Source organism: Bos indicus x Bos taurus, chromosome 17, assembly GCF_003369695.1.
Source record: "Bos indicus x Bos taurus breed Angus x Brahman F1 hybrid chromosome 17, Bos_hybrid_MaternalHap_v2.0, whole genome shotgun sequence".
NCBI lineage: Eukaryota > Metazoa > Chordata > Mammalia > Artiodactyla > Bovidae > Bos > Bos indicus x Bos taurus.
Window position 1 is genome coordinate 11,788,448 of NC_040092.1, and position 21,348 is coordinate 11,809,795.

At 49.9% G+C, this 21,348-nt stretch overlaps 1 protein-coding gene and 1 non-coding gene across 2 annotated transcripts; one reads left to right on the forward strand and one right to left on the reverse strand.

The window, feature by feature from the left end:
- The first annotated feature begins 2,226 nt into the window (after positions 1-2,226).
- On the forward strand, positions 2,227-14,032 carry SDSL (serine dehydratase like). The gene is made up of 8 exons (XM_027566681.1): positions 2,227-2,334; positions 6,537-6,731; positions 7,019-7,058; positions 7,753-7,892; positions 9,386-9,474; positions 10,336-10,563; positions 12,531-12,655; positions 13,616-14,032. Exons 2-8 carry the CDS (start codon positions 6,558-6,560, stop codon positions 13,807-13,809), a joined length of 990 nt encoding a protein of 329 aa, XP_027422482.1. The 5' UTR covers positions 2,227-2,334; positions 6,537-6,557; the 3' UTR covers positions 13,810-14,032.
- A 6,851-nt stretch (positions 14,033-20,883) lies between these two features.
- On the reverse strand, positions 20,884-20,956 carry TRNAG-CCC. The gene has a single exon. It is a non-coding gene; the product is annotated as a tRNA-Gly (tRNA).
- Between the last annotated feature and the right edge of the window lie 392 nt (positions 20,957-21,348).

Genomic DNA, 21,348 nt, shown 5'->3' on the forward strand with positions numbered 1-21,348 from the left:
ACTCTAGGAGAGAGTGAAGGACAGGGAATCCTGGTGTGCTGCAGTCCGTGGGATCACAAAGAGTCAGACATGGCTTAGCGACTGAACAGTAACAACACTTGAGAAAACAAGGCACAGAGAAATTAAGCAACTTACCCAAAGTTACACAGCCAGTAAGTGGGAAGCTGGTATTTGTACTAGAGCCTGGCTTCAAGGTCTGTGTTCTAATTGTTATTGCCTCTTCATGCCAGAAACTTACTGCTACTACTTCATATTTTTTAAAACAACAAGCTCCATTTTAAAACTTTAATACCTGTCTTAGCTTCTTTCTAAGTAATAATATCCATAAAATTCTGGATATTATCTTATGCACACACACACAGAGCATATAAATACTCAACTATTAAAATAAACTTTGAGAGGGAACTATGACCCCACATGCTGCAGGGGAACTAAGCCCTTATACCACAACTAGAAAGTCCACACACCCAGATGAAGAGGCAGTGGAGCCAAACAAACAAAACAAGCAAAAACCTATGGGAATCTCTTGTCGACACAGAAGGGCTGGCATACAGTGGACCTGCAGTACATGTGGCTGTCATGCTTCTTGTCTGAGCATGTGTGCTAAGGCCCCCTCCTCCAGGGAGTCCTCCCTGGTCACACCCCACCCTCAGCTGCCCTTTGGGGATCTTCTGTTCTGTGTCCTCTTAGGGGATGTTAGGGTTGTCACTGAATTGGTATCTTCCTCTCCCCTCAGGCTGGGGGCCACCTCAGGGCATAAATTAGGTTTTACCACCTCCGTGTCCCCAGTTCCCCTTCCAGGACAGGACATCTGACAAGGATGGCGTGTGCGTAGTGTGAGGAGGCAATGAAATTGCTAAAGTCCTTATCAAGAATCATGACCAAGCAGTTCTCTTTGACCCCAAGGGCCAGGGAGTTAATCATCAAATCCGGGCAGCTCAGCCACGTGCTTCCTGGACCTCACGTCCAGTCTGACATACAGGGGAATTGAGCCTTCCCGCCTCCCACCCACCACCCCATGGATGTGACCAGCTTAGAATCACCCAATGAGATGGCAATAGAGACAAAACAGAAATCTGATCGTGGCATTCCCCTGCCTAATGCAGTGCCCCAGGTGAGGTCCACACCCTGCCCTGGTAGGGGCATCCTGTGGGCTCTGGTCCCTGCCCGCCTCTCCAGCCCCAGACGGACTTCCTCTCCAGCCCTTGCCTTTTCGGTACCAGCCCTACTGCGCACATCTGTTCCTGGAACACCCCATTTTTTTAGTTCTTTACTTTTGCTTTCTGTGTTCCTGACTCCTGGTTTCACTGAGTCACCTCTTCCAGGAAGCCTTCCCAGCCTCCTGGGGCCAGGCGAGGCCCTGCTCTGGGCACCCACAGCCCTGGCCCTCCCCACTTCCTGCCAACATCTGACAGCACTGATCACAACTGCTCTTCAGCGGTCCCCTGGGGCTTACTTATTTTGTTGGCTGCATCGGGTCTTAGCTGCATTATGCCAGATCTTTGGTTTCGGTCCAAGGCCTCTCTAACTGTGGCACACTGGCTCCAGAGTGCGCAGACTTAGTAGCTGCAATGAGGCGACTACTTACTTCCCTGATCAGGATCGAACCCACGTCCCCTGCATGGCAAGGCAGATTCTTAACCACTGGACCACCAGGGAAGTCCCCCTTTGGGGCTTCTTGAGGGCAGGGGACATGCTGTCTTGTTTGAGGCTAATGGTCCCAGGGCTTGATCTAGAGTCAGTGTCCGATAAATATTCTTGGAATGAATAAATTGATTGTCAGAGTTATTCATTTGAACAATAAATAATTGTTTGAGTCCCAATGTTGGGCATAAAATATCAGAGATGAGGAGGAACTTCAGAAGGAAACATGACTTTCTCATGTGACAGATAATAATTGTTTCTTTATCCTTGTTTTCTTTTCTCACACCTAAGCTGACCTTGACGGTGGTCCAGGGGAAGTGGCTTGGCATTTGGGACAAGCACTGGATTGGGAGGTGTCTGTGTCACAGCAGAGGTGATCCAGAGGGAGGGGTAAAGGATGACCCTTGCTGGCTGGGTGGCCTTGGCCAAGTGAATTCCCATTTCTGGGCCTCAGTTTTTTTTTTAATCTGTAAAATGGGGCCAGGTCGTCACATGTCTGGGACAGCAAACTGAGAAGCAGTGAAGGCTGATCTTGTCCCCTTTTTCCTCCAGTGGAGAGCTATCCCTTTAACCACGAGGGGAGGGGCCAAGGCCACAGGAGGCTGCAGGGAGTTGGCACAGCTGGTGCCCAAGAAGGCTGGTGGGCAGCGGACTGGCCCTGAGCTGGTCTGAGAACTGTTGGGAAGGAAGGTAAGTGGGTCTGGCCCCAAGTAGGGCCCTGGGACTCTGCGTGCATTTGTGAATGTGAGTAGAGGTTTGTTTGGAAGGTTCTGGAGCCAAGTCCCAGCTCGTTGGACAGTAAGTGGGGGAGTGAGGCTGTCCGAAGTCCTTCCATAGGTTCAGCTCTGGGTGCCTGCGGCCTGTCTGACTTGCAGCAGAAGGCTGGGGGCCCAGGACCTTGAAGACTGGGGAGCCCACCCTGCTCCCAGGGTGGTGGGGCTGGGCATTGTGGCAACTAAGAGGTCGCTGAGGTTCCCAACCCTGGCGTCAAGGATTTGGCTGCAGAGTGTTGCGGGTGGCCTCTGGAGAAAAGCTGAAGGACAAAGGAGGTGGAAAAGGCAGTTAGCTGGTCTTTATCCAAATACATAGATGTAGCAGGTGCCCTCATGGGCCTCTGGGCTTGATAAGGCTGTTGGCAACTTGGGACTCATTCATTTAACTGATGCCTGCTGTTCTTTTCTGGGCAGTCTAACCAAGAGGGCTGGGGGGAGCCTGAGGACTGAACCAGCAGCATTTGCTTCTAAAGACAACCAGCGGTCAAGTGCTAAATGCTCACATCTTTCATCATCATAATAATGCTACTATAAAAGAGAAAGTGCAGCATGGCGGGGAAGGGCACAGATGCCAACTTGTACTGCCTGACTTGGAATCCTGGCCATGCCATTTCTAGCTGTGCGACCTTGGGCCAGTTATTAATACTTAACCTCTCTGAGCCTCAGTTTCATTGTCTATAAAGTGGAGTTAATAATTGAACCTATCTCAGGTTTGTTGTAATTATTATAAGGTGCTTGGCATAGTGCCCGACTCACAGTAATTCCCATATAACTATTAGCTGTTATTATGCGTGAGGCAGAGTTGATGTCTTTACTATTTAATATAAGGCCTCGCTTAATCCTCACAGTGGTCCTGTGATGCCCAAGTTCTTCTCCCAGTTTGTTGTGTGGTTAGTTCAGTCTCACTTTTTTAGGGCTCAGGTTCAAAAACATTTTTTTAAATTAACTTATTTATTTGGCTGCACCGGGTCTTAGTTGCGGCATGTGGGATCTTCATTATCCCCTGATAAGACTATAAAGTCCCCTCCAAGAGTAGATGTCTATCTTGTTCACCATGGTATCCCCAGTTCCTAGGTCCGGGCTTTGTAAACATTCTAGAGTAAGGATGAGCATATTAGCATCGTTAGAAGATCCCAAGGAGATGACACCTCCAAAAGACTCAGCCAATTTCTGGCACATAATAGGGACTCAACAAAGAATATCTGTTATTATTATTGCGCTGGGCCGCTCAGTCATATCTGACTCTTTGTGACCCCATGGACTGTAGCCTGCCAGGCTCCTCTGTTCATGGGATTCTCCAGGCAAGAATACTGGAGTGGTTAAACCTGCACTCTAACCTGTGAGTTCGGATGTTATTATTCCCATTTTAGAAGGGAAAACAGGCACAGAGAGGTTGAGATACTTGCCTGTGTCACACAGCCAGGGCATCATAGCTAGTTTCTAACTTTACCCTCTGATTGACCTCAAAACACAAATTCTTGGGCTCTGGAACCAAGGTGAAGCCAGGGCTGGGTCTGCTGGTTGGGTGGCCCACAGGCTGCTCTCCCCCAGTGCCATGAATTTTCCTGGATGGAGCTGGGTGGAAGTGTTTCAGGCTTTTCTCTGCCTGGGGAATCTCAGGGCCATCCCAGCAAGGACTCAGAGTCAAATCCAGGGATAAGAGACCTGGAACCCTCTGATGCGGGGAGCCCAGCCCTGACTTAGTAAGTGTGGACTAGAAGCTTTGAGCTGGTGGTAGCTGATGGAGGTTGATGCGCTCCTCCTAGTGGCAAGTAGTGGAACTGCAAAGGGGCGGCCCAACGCTTTTCCCTCCCAAAGGAAAAACAAAAGGGACACAGCGTTTGCTCCTTAAAAAACAAAACAAAACAAAACACAACAAAAAACCCTTCTACTTTCCCTCCCTTCTAATTTCCTCCCTCTCTGCTTCTTGCCCTTTCACACTGGTTCATTCACTCACTCACTCACTCACCTGCGTCTTAGCTTCAAATCTCCCAGCGGCTTCCCATAGCAAGTAGAAATAGAATAATATCCCAACGCCTCACTGTGGACTGGAACGCCCTCCCCAACATCCCTGCTCACCTCTCCTTGTTCAGCCCCTCGGTCTTGCCTGACTCTTTGTGACCCCTTGGACAGTAGCACGCAAGGCCTCCCTGTCCTCCATTATCTCCTAGAATTTGCTCAAACTCATGTCCATTGAGTCAGTGATGCCATCCAACCATCTCATCCTCTGCCGCTCCCTTCTCCTCCTGCCTTCAATCTTTCCCAGCATCAGGGTCTTTCTTCTCTAATGTGTCGGCTCTTTGCATCAGGTGGCCAAAGTATTGGAGCTTCAGCTTCAGCATCAGTCCTTCCAATGAATATTCAGGGCTGATTTCCTTTAAGATAAACTGGTTTGATCTCCTTGCAGTCCAAAGGATTTCTCAAGACTCTTTTCCAGCACCACAATTTAAAGCATCAGTGCTTTGGTGCTCAGCCTTCTTTAGGGTCCAGCTCTCACAAGACTAAGCACGTTTTTGCTTGCCTCATACTCTCACCTCTACCCAATCCCTTGTCTCATCAGCGCCAGGAACACTCCAAGTTCACCTCCCTCAAGCGGTGGTTCCATCTGTTGTTCCCTCTGCAGGAGTGCTTTTCCCTTGCTTATCTCTCCTTGTTCATCTCAAAGTTTCCCCTTTGTTGTTGTTTAGTTGCTAAGTCGTGTCTGACTCTGCGACCCCATGGTCTGTAGCCCGCCAGGCTCCTCTGTCCATGGGATTTCCCAGGCAAGAATACTGGAGTGGGTTGCCATTTCCTTCTCCAGGGGATATTCCTGACCCAGGGATCGAACCCACGTCTCCTGCATTAGCTGGCGGATTCTTTACCACTGGCCACCAGGGAAGCCCTCCCACTTTGAGAAGCTGCAGATCAAAAGGAAATTAAATTATCTCTCGACCAACCAAAATGCACAGCTCCCTTCTGCAACCCGATTCAAACTGTTAAAAACCTTAAACTGTCACGATCTGCAAAACCGACCATTAATCACATTTAGTGAGACGAATGGAATTTTGAACACTTAGCAGATATTTGATGATGTTAAGAAATGATTGTTAATATTTTTAGATGTGATAATGGTATTGTGATTACATTTTTAAAAATGAACATCACTGAGGTCTAATTTCCATGAAATAAAAATAGCTTACTCAAGGTTAGAATTTGAAGAGTTTGGACAAATGTATACTGCTCTGAAACTGTGGCTACAATGTTTAAAAAGAGTTCTTTAATTTTATAGCTACATGCTGAAATATTTACAGATCAAATAATATGGGAGGAAAATATAATAATAAAGATAGAAAAAATAATAATACAGGAAGGGGGATGGGTACAGATATGGAACAAACAAGCCAGGCATGAGCTGATGACTGTTGAAGCTGAGTGGCGGCTACATCCGATGTTTCTTGACACTTTTGCTGTGTTTAAATTTTCCATAGTACAAGTTTTTAATTTTTTTTCCCCGAGGTATACGGGCTCTTTGTTCACCAACCAGTGGTAGAACCTGTGTCCCCTACATTGGAAGTGCAGAGTCCCACCAGGGAAGTCCCCCTTAATACAAATTTTTTTTTTAAAGTTTCTTTCCTGAGAGAGGGTCTTTCCTGACTACCCTCGATAAAATAGTACCTTCCCCACTAGCTCACTCCAGGTTGCAATTCTTTGATTCTGTCTCCCCAACTAAAACATGGGGCTGCCTCTGACCTGTCCACACCTGGTCCCGAAACCTGAAACTGCCTGGCAGACAGTAGGTGCTCAGGAATGTTTTTTTTTTTTTTTTGAATCAATGAATGATGACTGCATGAATTCTCCCAATCTCATTCATTCATCACCGCTATTGGCCATGTTCTCCATTCCTGCGCTGTAGCATCCACATTAACAGAAGAAAAGCACCCTTAGTACAAATCTCCTTGATCAGGATGGTCAGACTGAGGCCCAGAGAGGTGTAGATACTTGCCCGGAGCCTCACAGCTTGGCAGCCACCTGGAATGAAGGGAGCCAAGCCAAGGGGCTTCTCCCTCCCCCTCCCCGGTCCTAGTTAGAGGGACTCTGGGCTGGAGCCGGCTGGGCTGTGACGCTCGTGCCCTACTGCAGGCCCTCCAGGTGGTTGCCGAGATGAAGAGCCCTCTGGAGGAATGTGCCGAGGGTGAGCCCTTCCACATCGTCACGCCTCTGCTGGAGAGCTGGGCGCTGTCCCAGGTGGCTGGCATGCCTGTCTTCCTCAAGTATGAGAATGTGCAGCCGGCGGGCTCCTTCAAGATCCGCGGTATCGGGCATTTCTGCCAAGAGGTGAGGGCAGGAGGGGAGGAGTGAGGTTGTAGAGCTGGGAAGGGAGTGCTGTGGGCAGGATGAGGGATGGGGAGAGTTGGAGTATGATGTGGTATGCTGCACTGCGCTTAGTCGCTCAGACTCTTTGCAACCCCATGGACTGTAGCCCGCCAGGCTCCTCTGTCCATAGAATTCTCCAAGCAAGAATACTGGAGTGGGATACGATGAGGAGCGTCTAACTCCATCCCCCCCAGGGCTCCAGGACACCTGCTCGGGTCAGCCCCTGCTCACGTTCCTTGTCTTCCTAGGTGGCCAAAAAGGGATGCAGACACCTGGTGTGTTCCTCAGGTGAGCCTGCCCCCTTTCTACTTCGTGAGGGTCCTTGGGGGCTGGGTGTGGTGGAGGAGGAGTTGGAGCTGCAGGAGGTGTCCAGGGCTTAGCCTCTTCTTAAAGGTCCAGTCTTATCAAGGTCATGGCAGACAGCTGCTTTGTATGTCCTGCTCCCTTCCCATCATTCAAGCCTCCTGGTAGAGAGTGATGGAAACCCAATTCATACAGGTTTAAATTACAGACTCCAAGAATCAAAGAATTCTTGGGATAATGGGTTTCAGGCACAGCTGGACCCAGGTGGTCTCCTCTGTATCTCTCCTTTTCTTGGTTTGCCTTCCCTTTACACTAACTCTTCTCTCATATAGACTGCCTGATGGCCATCGGGAGTTTTAGGCTTGCCTCCTACCATCCTGCCAACCGTAGTGAAAGGGGAGGACCCCCCTCCCCGTGGTCTCCTCGATCTATGAACTGGTCTTTTACGCCCAGCTTGTATCATGCACTCGTCCCTGAATGAATCATGGTTCAGGTGATTGAGTTCTCTGATTGGCTCCACCTAGATCACGTGTCCACCTCTGGGGCCAATTGGGGGGGGCATATAAGCTTAGGGAAGGAGTGACTCCCAAAGGAAAATGGGAGGCGGGGCGGGCAGGAGAATAGTGTGTCAATAGACTAATGCAACTGCCCATAGCACCCTCTTCTACTGCCTCCGCAGGGGGTAATGCGGGCATCGCAGCTGCTTATGCCGCCCGGAAGCTGCGCATCCCAGCCACCATTGTGCTCCCCGAGGGCACCTCTGTGAAGGTGGTGAAGAGGCTGCAGGGGGAGGGGGCCGAAGTTCAGCTGACTGGAAAGGTAAGGACCCCAAGAAGGACAAAGCAGCTGGAGGGGCTGTTCCTCCTTAACCCCTCCCTCGCCCCTGAGAGACTCTCTTTTTCCTTTTAGTGAACTATGCCTGGGACCTAGTCATCCCTTAGGATGGCTGAGCTCAGGGTTGAGTGAGACGTGATGTATATTAAGGGCTGAGATCTGTCGACTTGTCTCTCTCCACTTGGAGAAGGTTTCCTGTATGAACCCAGGAGAAACAGGAAGCTGGTGATTATCAGGATAGTATCTGTCTCCGTGTGTGTGTGTGTGTGTGTGTGTGTGTGCTCAGTCACGTCCAGCTCTTGGCAACCCTATGGACCGTAGCCCACCAGGCTCCTCTGTCCATGGAATTTTCCAGGCAACAATACTGGAGCGGGTTGCCATTTCCTACTCCATCTCTCTCCCTTCCTCCTCACTAACCCTTGGTATTACTCACTATACATTTTTACCATTCAATAAGACAATAAAATGTAAAGATCACTATAGCATCATCCCCCACTCTTGAGTCCACCTGATATGAAAGGATATCATCTGACAAGGACGTCACTGGCTCACTTTGTTACCGAAGAAACAGACTTAACATATAACCCTTCTCCTTTCCTGGGAAGAAGGAAAAAAAAGTCTATCCATCCATCTAGCTGGCTGTCATCCCTAGAAAACAGGTTTTATCTTTAATTAAGTAATAATTAACAATTAATTATTGGGCTTCCCTTGTGGCTCAGATGGTAAAGAAACTGCCTGCAATGTAGGAGACTCAGGTTTGATCCCTGGGTTGGGAAGATCCCTAGGAGAAGGAAATGACAACCCACTCCATTATTCTTGCCTAAAGAATTCCATGGACAGAGGACCCTGGTGGGCTATAGTTCTTGGGGTCTCAAACAGGCTTTGTCATTAATTAATTAATAATTGGTGGTGGTGGTTTAGTAGCTGAGTCATGTTCAACTCTTGCGATCCCTTGCCTGCCAGGCTCCTGTGTGCATGGGGATTCTCCAGGCAAGAATACCGGAGTGGGTTGCCATTTCCTTCTCCAGGGGATTTTCCCAACTCAGGAACTGAACCCAAGTCTCTTTCATTGCAGGCAGATTCTTTACAGAATGAGCTAGCAATTAATTAATTATTAAGGTTTTCCCCCACAACATGTGGGATTTTAGTTTCCTGACCAGGAATCGAACCCACACTCCCTGCACTGGGAGCTCGGAGTCCCCTCTTCCCAGCACCACAGGCTGGTGGGCTTCGTTCTTATCCAGCCTGGCAGCTGAACATGTCCCATCTGACTTGTGGGAATCACGTGGCATCCTTTTCTCCACGCGGAAGCTCTGCTGTTGTCCCAGGAGGCTGCTGGGTCCACACCAGCTGTGGTCTCACCCTTGGGGCTCTCCCCAGTCCATCAGGCCCTGGAGTCATCCAGGAGACCTCAGGCACTGCTCCAACCTCTGTAGCTGTCTAATTCCTGTCTTCTGAAGGTCTTGGTTTCTCTTTAGATCTGGGAAGAGGCCAATCTGAGGGCACAAGAGTTGGCCAAGAATGACGGCTGGGTGAACCTCCCTCCGTTTGACCACCCCTTGATATGGTAAGGCTGGTGTCCCTTCCCCTATGGAGCTCAGTGCTGGGAGACCCTCATTGAGTCAGGGTCCTCCACTGGACAGAAGGGAAAATTGAGCTCCAGAGAGGAGAAGAGGCTTGGAAGTCAGGCACACGGAGGTCCAGACCCCACCTCTGCCATTCCTGAGTTGTATGACCCTGCAAAGCATCTTAGCACCCTGTGCCTCAGTTTCCACATGTATAAGATTGAAATGCTAGGAATAAATCCCCTTGATTAAGTGTGTACTTTGGGACACATTTAATCCATTTAGTCTTCCCCAAGAGAGAGAGATTTTTTTATGCCCATTTCACAGGTGAGGAAACTGAGGCCTGGAGGGGTCAAGAAACTTGCCCGAGACCACACAGCTAGTAAGTGGTGGAGACCTTGGGTCCCAGACCCAGGACGTGAGTTGGCCTGATTCCAAGTGATACAGTGGTCTGCCCTTTCATTTTTGGCCATACCATTTGGCATGCAGGATCTTAGTTCCCAGACCAGGAATCGAACCCATGGCTCTTACAGTGGAAGCGAGGAGTTTTAACTACTAGACCACCAGGGAATTCCCATGCTGGTCAGCTCTTAAGCAGACACACAAATGCTGCCTCTTTCCAAAGTTATGGGATGGATGAAATGGATTGAGAAAGTGCCTGGGAGGCCGACGAAGGGGAGAAAGAATGAGTGAAGGAATGAACTGAGTGGATGGAAGCTGAGTGAACTAAGTGTGGCAGGGTCTCCCCTCCCCTTGCCGTGGATGGGGCGGGGGCTGGCACTGTGGAGGGTTGTGTCCCTGTGAGCCTTGGGGACCGGGCCCGCCCTCAGTCCTGCCACCTCTCCCACTCCCTCGTCCCACAGGGAAGGCCATGTGAGCCTGGTACGGGAGCTGAAGGCAGCGCTGGGGACCCCACCGGGTGCCCTGGTGCTGGCAGTCGGGGGTGGAGGTCTCCTGGCCGGGGTGTCAGCTGGTCTGGCAGAGGTGGGCTGGCAACACGTGCCCATAATCGCCATGGAGACCCAAGGGGCACACTGCTTCAACGCGGCCATCAAGGCAGGCAAGCTGGTGACGCTTCCCGGCATCACTAGGTAGGCGTGGGCTGGGGGCATTTGTGGGGTGCTGGGCTGTCCTGGGGCTTCTCAGTCCCAATTAGTGAGGGTGGGGGCACTCAAGGGAGTCTCCTTTTATTTTTTTTAATTAAAAAAAATTTTTTTTTAGCTGCACCACATGGTAAGCGGGATCTTATTTCCCTGACCAGGGATAGAACGTGTGCCTTCTGCAGTGGAAGTGCACTGCAATGCTAGTGAAGTCCTTAAGCATTTAATTATCTTTTAATTTTTATTTTCTTTTTTGGGGGCTGTGCCATACGGTATGCAGGACTTTAGTTCCCTGAGCAGGAATGGAACCCATGCCCCTTGCATTGGAAGGGCAGAGTCTTAACCACTGGATCACCAGGGAAGTCCCTCCATGGGGTCTCCTTAGTCCTGCATGACTGATCTGTAGGAATTTTTCATTCCGTACTTAAACCCATCAGCACGTTCCCTAGGCTCTCAGGCTGGAATCAGACCCCTCTGCACTCCACTCCAGCCACTGGCCTGTCTTCCTGTCCCTTGAATGGGCTGGGCACTTTCTGCCCTCCACGCTTTCGCACAGGCTGTGTCCTCTGCCCGGAAGTGCTGGGGTTCCATCTTCTTCTTCTGGTTGGTTTCTCTGCCCCAGAGAGAGTCTCCCCTCAACGCTGTTGTTGGAGGTTTTCCTCTCTCTCTCCCTCATCTTCCTATAGTGGGTATTTATTTCCTTATCCTTGTGTTTCCTTATTCACTGTTGTCTCTGCTCCCAGACTTGGTTCTGGATAAGAGCTATAACCATAATCGCGACTAACACTTTTATAGAACTCACTGTCTGGAAGGCTCTCTTCTAAGCACTGGAAATGCTTTAACTCATTCTCCACAACAACCTCGTGCACCAGCAATTCTTCTTCATCTTATTTTGGCCTTGCAGCATGTGGGATCTTAGTTGCCCAACCGGGAGCTGAACCCATGTCCCCTGCAGAGGAAGCTCAGATTCTTAACCACTGGATTGCCAGGGAAGTACCCCCAGCTATTATTATTATCTCCGTTTTTCAGATGAGGAAACTGAGGCTCAGAGAGGCAAAGTGACTTTCCCAAGGTCACACAGCTAGTTTAGAACCTAGGCTTGAAACCAGGCAGCCTGGCACCAGAGTCCATGCTGTGGGGCACTTAGGTCCCAGCGTCAGTTCTGATGAGCTCAGCAAAAGCTCTCCTGGCCCTGAAACACTGCCCAGCTCAGGAAAATACCAGCAGGTAGGCCATCCCAAGCACAGAGGTAAAGAACATGGACTCTGGAGCCAGACTGCCTGACTTTGAATCCACATTCAGCTGTTGACTAGCTGTGTGTTCTTGAGCAAGTTGCTCAACCTCTCTGAACTTCAGTTTCCTGACCTATAAAATGGGACTCATACATTTCTAACTCCCAAGGGAGATTGTAAGACTTAAAACAGAAAATCCTGGGGACTTCCCTGGTGGCCCAGTGGTTACAACTCTGTGCTTCCACTCCAGGGGTGCGGATTCAATCCCGGGTCAGGGATCTAAGATTCCCATGTGCCAGGCTGTATGGTGCGACCGAAAAATAAAACAAACAAAAGACCCCCCAGGAAAATTCATGCATCCAGCACCCTGTAAATAGTCAATAAATACAGCTATAGTATAGACACGAAAAGTGGTTATGAATGAATACAATGAAAGAATCATTTTCTAGGCTTGGCTTTCTGGGGTCTATGCAAGAACAGCACAGTCATGGTTGTAGAGTCAGAGGGATATGTGCTCATCAGCCATTCATGGGACACATAATTTTTGAGTGCTTTCCCTGACTCAGGCACTGCTCTAGACTCTTAAAATGCTGAGTCCTGGGCCCACAGCAGGATGGGAGGGGTGCCTGGGGCTGGGGACGGCTGGGGCTGTTCAGGGAGGAGACCTGATTCCCCAATTCTTCTCCACACCCCTGCCTTCCCTGCCCCAATGGCCTGCTCCTGCAGTCTAGCCAAGAGCCTGGGGGCCAGGACAGTGGCTGCACGGGCCCTGGAGTGTACAAAAGAGTTTAGGATCTTCTCTGAGGTGGTGGAGGATGCTGAAGCCGTGAGTGCTGTGCAGCGATTCCTGGGTGAGTGAGCAGTGCCCTCCACCTGGGCTTGGAAACCTATGAGGTCCGTGGACCCCTTGAAGAGAGTGTGTTTTCTCTTGTCCATATCCTCAGTGCCTATCACAGGGCTGGGTATATAGTAATCATGCAGTAAGTGTACACTGAGTGGATGGAAGGGGTGGGGGTGAAGAAGTGTGTCCTGTCTCTAGCCTCCAGATTTCTGTACATACTCTTCTTCCCTCTGGCTGCCCATCCTGGCCCTGCTGCCTGTTGGTTTCATGTAACTAAAGGGCTACTCAGCCCATCATGGCACCTCCTCCAGGAAGCCTCCTCTGATTTCCCACCCCACCCCACTGGGGCTGAAGACTTCCTGTGTACCAGTCCACCATTCTTACAAGTGCCAGATGCTTATTCACCTGCATCACTAGACTGTGAACTCTATGAGGGTGGGGGTTGGTATGTCTTGCTCACTGTTGTGTTCCCCAGGGCCTGGCAGGGAGGGGGTGCTCAATAAATATTTGTTGAATGAATGGATGAATGTATGAGTGAGTGGAAAGGTGGATAATGAATAGGTAGATGGGTGGCTGGCTGGTTGGATGGATTGATGGGCAGTGGATTGACAAATGACATAGAAATGGATGGATGGATGGGTGGACACATTGATTAATGGATACATTGATGGATGGACAGTCAAATGATGGATGAATGGATGGATGGATGGATGATACAATGATGGATAGATACACTGATAGATGGACAGACAGACAGTCTAATGATGGATGGATGGAGGGATGAAAGGCAGATGGATGGAGGGATAGATGGTCAGATTGATGGATGGACAGAGGGTCAGACAAATGATAGGTTGTGAGATGGATGCCTGGATGGCTGGCTTCATGGAACTGCATTGCCCAGAGCCTGCTGAGCACTAACTGGTTTTCCCTCCCTTTCCTCCCCTCCACCCCAATCCCCCTCTCTGGGCAGATGATGAGCGAACACTGGTGGAGCCTGCCTGCGGGGCAGCCTTAGCTGCCATCTACTCAGGCCTCCTGGGGAAGCTCCAGGCTGAGGGCCACCTGTGCCCTTCCCCAGCCCCAGTCGTGGTCATCGTGTGCGGAGGCAACAGCATCGATAGTGGAGAGCTACAGGCTCTGAAAGCCCAGCTTGGCCAGGATTAAGGGCTCCTGGTTTGGGAGGGCTGGCTGGGTTCCAGCGATCCCCAAGAGGCTCCTGGACACCCATATAGCTGGTTGAGGGGCCTCTGGGCTCATGGAAGGCAGTAGAAGACGCCCTGTGCTGCTGTGCTGGCAGCCTCCTGCAGGAAGCCCACCTGAACTTGTCCCTTTGGCTTCCCTGCAGCTCTGGCCAATAAACCCTTTCTGAGTTGAGTCTGTAACTCCAGCAGGTCCATTTTTTTTTTAACCTCTGTGGACTCAGGGAAGGCACACAGCAACCTTGATGTCAGTGCTCTGATAAAGTGACTCTTTTCATATCCTACAGCTTGGGCAATAAAGCCAAGAATTCAAAACTCGGGTTTCTAAGGGAATCTGGCCATGCTGAGTTCCTTACCAGGCTTCCACTACCTAGGGGACCTACTCAGGAAGGGGAGGGAACATTCTGTCACTTCTCAGCCCTGGGTCAGTGAGGACAACTCCACCAATCTTTTTTAAAAAATATTTTATTCATTTACTTTTGGCTGCACTGTGTCTTCGTTGCTGTGCATGGGCTTCTCATTGCAGTGGCTTCTCTTGTTGAGGAGCGCGGGCTCTGGAGCCCGTGGGCTCATTAGTTGTAGCGCATGGGCTTAGTTGTCCCGAGGCATTTGGGATCTTAGTTCCCAGACCAGGATCGAACCCGTGTCCCCTGTATCGGCAGGTGGGTTCTTAACCACCGAACCACCAGAGAAGTCCCTTCATCAATCTTTACAAAATACTTGTCATGTGCCAGGACTTCTAAGAACCTTCTATTCCTTGTCCTTTTTAACATTCACAAAGGCATCATGGATTAGAAACCATTATTATCATCCCTGTTCTACAGATGGGGACACTGAGACTTGAGAAGGTGATATACCTCGATTAAGGGCACAAAGGCTGCAATGTAGACCAGCCCGCTTCAAATCCGGTGATTTTTCAACATGACTCTGTATTTCTTGGATTTCCACCCTTTTTTTTTTTTTTTGCGTGGCGGGCCATTGGAGAAGGAGGTATGGCCTCCGGGTGGGTCTGAACACACCTGAGGGTCACAAAGAGGGAGGGTCACAAAGAGGGAGATTCTGGAAATGGGCTCCAGCCGGCCCTGGAAAGGGAGCTCTTTGAAAACAGAGGAAATCAGAATCCTTTGCAGCCACCAGGGGGCAGCAAAGCGTCTCCAGTGGGAAGGCAGAGCCTCCAGGCAGGTGAGACCTGTCCCAGGGTCTTCCTTGGCTCCAGCCTGCTACGGTGTGCTGAAGTCCCAGAGACAGATGGCCCCATGAGGTCTTGGCATGGGGAGAGCCCTATCTGACCCATCCCAGTGCTGCAGGAAACAAAGCTCAGTGTGGGGGCCACCCTGCATCACAGCTCAAGGCAGAATCCAGCTCCCTGTTGGGGCTGCGTCATGACTGTGTGACCCTGGGCAAGTGCCTTCCCCTCTCTGGGCTTCAGGCTGCCCCTCTGTGCTGGAAGAGGCCCACTTGCGGCTTCCCACCTCCTTTCCTTGGGCCAGACTGCTCCCTCCACCAGGTGTCTCCTCCGTTTCTCAAGAGGAGGATTTGAGAGCGGCAGTGGCCTCCTTCTGCCTTGGCTTCCCCTTCCCTTTGATCACAGACATTGACTTTGGTTGCCAGGATGTCCCTCCAGAAGCCTCCAGGACGCAGACTTATGTCCTTGTGAGTTACCAGAAGAGACACTGAATGCCCCAGAGCCAGGCTTGAGCCTGAAAGTTTTCCTACTCACTATCCTGGTGACCTTGAGTAAATGATGCTCTTGTTTAGTGCCTCAGTGTTCTAATCTGTACAATAGGTTGTGTGCAGATTATTATGAGAACTCAGCATAAGTAGTCTTTCAGTCATTGCTAGTTTTTACCATCTTCTGAGCATTCCTCCCCCAACGATGAGGGGTGTGGAGGAATTAGCATTTATTCTTGTGTTGAGCTTGTGTGTATTGTATTGTACTGTGTGCTAGGGGTCTTAGCAGTCATTTCATTTATTTTATTTTTAATTGGAGGATAATTGCTTTACAAGGTTGTGTTGATTTCTCCTGCACAACAACCTGAATCAGCCGTAAGTATACATGTATCTGGGCTTCCCTGGTTACTCACTGGTAAAGAATCTGCCTACCAATGCAGGAAATGCAGGTTCGATCCCTGGGTTGGGAAGGTCCCCTGGAGAAGGAAATGGCAACTCACTCCAGTATTCTTGTCTGGGAAATGTCATGAACAGAGGAGCCTGGTGGGCTATAGTGCATGGGGTTGCAAAGAGTCGGACATGACTTAGCAACGAAACAACATACATACATCCCCTGCTTCTTGAGCCTACCTCTCACCCCCAGTCATTTTATTTAACCCCACAATACCCCACGTTGTAGATGCTGTTATTACCTTCATTTTTGCAAATGAGGAAACCGAGGCGCAGAACCGTCTAGCACTTATTCCAAGTCACACAGCCAAATGGGAAACCTGCTGTGTAAACATCTGGGCTTGTGCCTCTAACCACAACGGCTCTCCCATCTCCTTTCCTGTGCTCGAGCCCTGTTCCCTGCCTGCCATGCCCTTACGCTTCTAAATCCCACACATTCTTCGAAGCCCAGTGTGAGGGCAGCCTCTTCCCTGAAGCCCCCTGAGGTTGCTTCAGCCAGAGACCATCTCCACAACCAGGTGAGTTGGCAGGGCCCGTCTCCATCCCAGGTGCTCTGTCTCCCAGTCGGGCTCCCGTCCTTGGCTGCACCCCTGGGAGACTTGTCAGCTGCTGTTTACTCCTCTCCTGGTCTCGGCGAGCTGGAGATAAGATGCCGAGGGGTCTGTTGACCCTGTCTGGATAACACACTTCCGTTACCTTGGTGTGTGGCCCTTCCTGGTTGACACCCAAGGAATGCCCAGGGCAGGGTGGGGACACGGAGAGAGAGGGGCGTAGATGGTTGAAGCTGAGGTGATGGTGGTTATGACCTGATCCAGCAGAGTGGGCACTGGGGCTGAGAGACTCTTGCTATCGCCTCTGCCCTCCTGGGCCACTTGGTTTGGAAAACAGGGAGCCTACGATGAGGGTCCCGGGAGCAGATTTTCTGTGTTGGTCTAGGGCTGCATGGAGAGCAGTGAGCACTGGGTCAGTGTGTACCTACTGAGATACACGCGGGTCCCCATCCCAGCCGGACGCACTCCGGGGCAAGGGGGGAGTGCCCTGGGTTCCCTGCGGGTTCTGTTGGCCAAGGTACCCCCTGTCCCTGCATCAGGTGGACTTTAGAACCCCTGGCTCCAGAGGCCCACCTCCATCTAATCCTCCACTCCACCCCACTCCAGCCGTGAGCCAAGGTGGTACAGAGGGCAGAAATCCAGCCTTTAGCTGGCAAAGGAGGTGTTTTTACCCCAGAGCCGACCCCAGGCATGGCAGGGGCATGGAAAGATGGAAGTGGCTCATAGTGGGAGTGATGGTTGCTGGGGGCCGACAGCTACCCCATATCCCAGGAACAGCTGATGGGAGGCTTTGTGTCCAGAGAGGTGTGGGAGGGCTAGAAAAGCCAGCCCCTCTTGCAACCTCAAGGTAAGAGCATCTCTGTGGTCCCATCCACAGAGCAGAGAGCCCCCTGCAATCGGGCTGAGCCCTGACTCCACCGGCACCCTCCCCTCCTCCTGTTCACCTCCTGCCCCCCGCCCTGCTTTTGCTCTGAGGGCTCCCTTGATATGTCACGTGCCAGGAACTCCCATCTCAGGCTCTGTTGGTGGAAAACCCAACCTCAGTGGGCCCTCTTTCCCTGGCCCCGTCCCATTGGCTTCTCCCTTCCCCAATGTTTGTGCTTTTTAAACTCCACCAAAAATGTCACGGGCAGGTTTCTTGCCTGGCTTCCAAATTCCCTGATAAATTCCACTGCCTGGGCAACCCCAGGAGAGGTTTTCTGGAGCAAGGAACCCCATAAATCACTCTGCTGCCACTCCGGCGTGGGCAATATCTTATGTAAAAAGGTGTTTCCTGGGAGCGCCACAGGCAGGAGAATCCTATTACAAGCCGCCCCATTAATTATAAAGAGTCAAGTCGACCCTTTGCTGCGATTTTTTATCTTAAGTCCGAAAACTGATTACCTTCACCAATACTTCCCTTCAAAAAAAAAAAAAAAACTTAAAAAATAAATGTTTGAAGAACAAATACCAAAGTTTCTCCTTTTAGGGGAGAACCAACAGAGAGAGAAAGAGAGAAGGAGGTGGGGGAGAGAAAGTGGTGGGAAAGAATTTTTTTTTTCCTCCTTTTAAGGTAAAACTTACTGAACGCTTGGTGTTTCAATTTCCTGGATGCCTCCACCCCAGGAATTCGGGGCTGTAACTCGTCTCATGTTACATGTGAGGGAAACTGAGGCTTGCCTGAAGTTACAGGACCTAACCCTTTCTTCTGAGGTGGTAAGGTGGGTGGAGATTGGGCCAGGCTGGATATTTGAAGACCTGGGTTCAAAACCCACCTCCGCCTCTTAGAAGCTAGGACCCTGGGGCAGATGAATTAACCTCTCTGGCCTCAAAATTCTTCTCCTGCGAAGTAAAGAAGAAAAGCACCCCTTGCAAGGCAACAACACGCAACAACCAGCACAGAGGACTGAACACCCTTGCCTGGGTGACTAGCACCCTCCCCGCTGGCCTGCCCTGACTCCCATCCCCAATCTATTCCACACTAGCAGCCGGAATAGTCTTTTAAAAATTTTAAAAAAAATCTTTTTTTTTGGCTGTGCTGGGTCTTCATTGCAGCGAGCAGGCCTCTCTAGTTTTGGCGCGAAGGCTCAGTAGTTGTGGTACAGGGGCTTAGTTGCTCTGTGGTATCTGGGATCTTAGCTTCCTGAACAGGGATCGAACCTGTGTCTCCTGCACTGGGAGGTGATTCTTCACCACTGGACCACCAGGGAAGTCCCCAGAATAGTCTTAAGTCCAAGGCAGAGTCTTGCTCCTGCTGCTGAAACTCTTCCCTACCCCTGGCTGCGTTTCAGATAAAGGGCTGACCCCTCACCTAGGCCCACCAGGCCCTGTATCGTCTGGTTTTGCAGACCTTTGAGGTCTCTCCCCTAGACTCACCACACTGCAGCTTTTTCTCTTTCTAGAACTCACCAAGCTTGATTCTGTCGCAGGGCTGCTGTCTGTGTTCTTCCCTTTGCCTGTCACACTTTTCCAGATCCCAGCCAAGTCAGCAACTTCTCATCTGGACTCTGGCATCACGTCCTCAGGGGGCCCTCCTGACCCACCGCCTGACACTCAGGGCCAGGACGAGGGAGAGGTGAGGGAGGCACTAACTTTTGGAGCAAAATATAACGGGTGCCACGAAACTTAAATTTTAAAAACAGGAAAAAACCCTCAGAAATAAGAAAAAAGATTGTAATGAAACAACTCTAAAATGAAAAATACATGTAAAACACATTCCTGGTGAATAAAATAGTAACATTTTTACATAAAGATAGGATCTTACCTTGCGCTTGGCCGTCTCACCTCACCCGAATGACAGATCTGTCAGACCCTGTCTTTATTTAAAAGTTTACCATTCTGTTCATTATGGATTGCTTTGCATTAGTTTTGAGTTTTCAAAATATTATATGAAATACTGTTTATCTTGATTCCTGAGTTTTGGGTCTGCATGCCCACTACATTTTCACCCAAGTACCCCGCTTGTCTCAACCAAACCTAGCCTGACTGCCTTTTAAAAGATTATTATTATTTTTAATTTTCATCAAAGGTAATGTTAATTTTTTTTCTCCCATGCAGCATGTGGGATTTTATTTCTCCAAACAGGGATCAAACCCATGCCCCCTGTATTGGAAGTGTGGAGTCTTAACCGCTGGACTGCCAGGGAAGCCTTCTGACTGCCTGTTTTAACAGCCAGTTAGTCTCACCACCCTCTTCTCCTACCACTATTCGAAACTACCAATTATTTTCTCCTGGTTGCTGTCCGTCTCCCCCAGTAAAATGTCAGCTCAGTGAGGGCTGGTAGCAAATCTGTCTTGTTCACATCTGTAACCCAGGGCCCAGGAGGCTGCCCAGTGCATGTTATTTCAACATATATTTTCTGATAACCGAATGAATGAATGAAAAGAAGATTCAGGGAGGCAGGTAGTCTGCCTTCCAGACGTCTGGACAAATTGACTTCAGGGGCTTCGTTCCACCTCCCACCCCCACTTTCCAGATGAGGAGGCTGAGGTCCAAAGAGGGTGAGGAATCAAATCATAGTCACACAGCACAGCCACATCGAAACTAGTCCCAAACTGAAAATCATATGGGGCTGAACGGTTAAGACTCTGGGCTTCCACAGCAGCAGGCACAGATTTGGTCCCTGGTTTGGGAACTAAGATCCCACATGCCTCGCGATGCGGCCAAAAAATAAATAGATAAGCAATTAAAGAAATAAAAATGGAGAAGTCTCCAGTGACCTGGAATGGGTCTGTAGGGATCAGTTCTCTCTGAATGCACACATTCCTGAAATATCATCCCCAAACCCATATTGCCAACGAGGGTTGTGCTGGACTTATGCATCATCTTTACTATTACCTAATTCACATGCTTCTTGAAACCTTAAACGCTGTTTAGAAAGAGAATGTTATCACTACTATAAATGGAGAAACAGTATCACTTCCCGGAATTAGATCTATGTCGCAGTAAATAAAAGGAAAAGCAAAATGATGCCATTACCTCATAGCCAGCTTCTGTTGTGCTGAGACTCCAAGCCTGCCGGCATAAGCAAGCTAGCACCAGAGATTCGCTCTCAAACAATCAGAAGGGCTGAGAAATAACTGAAAAGGCAGTGAGTTACTGAGGAGGCAGCAGGCACCAGTTCCTCCTGTGGGTCGGTGTCCTGTTGGTGAAATAATAGTGTGGCAGCACCCGACAATGATGGTGGTTTTGATCACAGGGACCCCCAAAAGGCCTGGGAGGCAGAGTCTTCATCCTGCAATTTCTGCTGGTGAGAAGCGGCTACTGCCTGAGCATCTGCAGCAGGTATGAGCACAGGTCCCCAAGTTCTCTGCTGGGCAACAGGATTTCTTTTCTTTTTGAAATGTTATCTGGCTATGCCAGTTCTTAGTGTGGCATGCAGGATCTAGTTCCCTGACCAGGGATCGAACCTGGGCCGCCTGCATTGGGAGTGCAGAGTCTTAGCCACTGGGCCACCAAGGAAGTCCCAGCTTCCAGAATTTCTTTTTTAGTGAGGTTGGCATGTTCTGTAGGTGCCCAGATAAATGGTGTTCTTTCCCCCACATACTTTTAACATGAGATGAACCATAACATAAACTAACCCTTTTAAAGTGAACAATTCAGAGGCATTTGTTACCTTCACAGTGTTGTGAAAGCACCTCCTCCACCCAGTTCCAAGACATTTTTTGTCACCCTGAAAGGACACCCTGTCCCCACGAAGTAGCCACTGTCCATACCTCTATTCTGTCCAACCCCTGGCAATCAGCAATCTGCTTTCTGTCTCTACAATTTACTTGTTCTGGACATTTGGTATCAAAGGAATCAGACCATATGTGGGATTCTGTGAATGGCTTCTCTACTTAGCACCTAGTTTT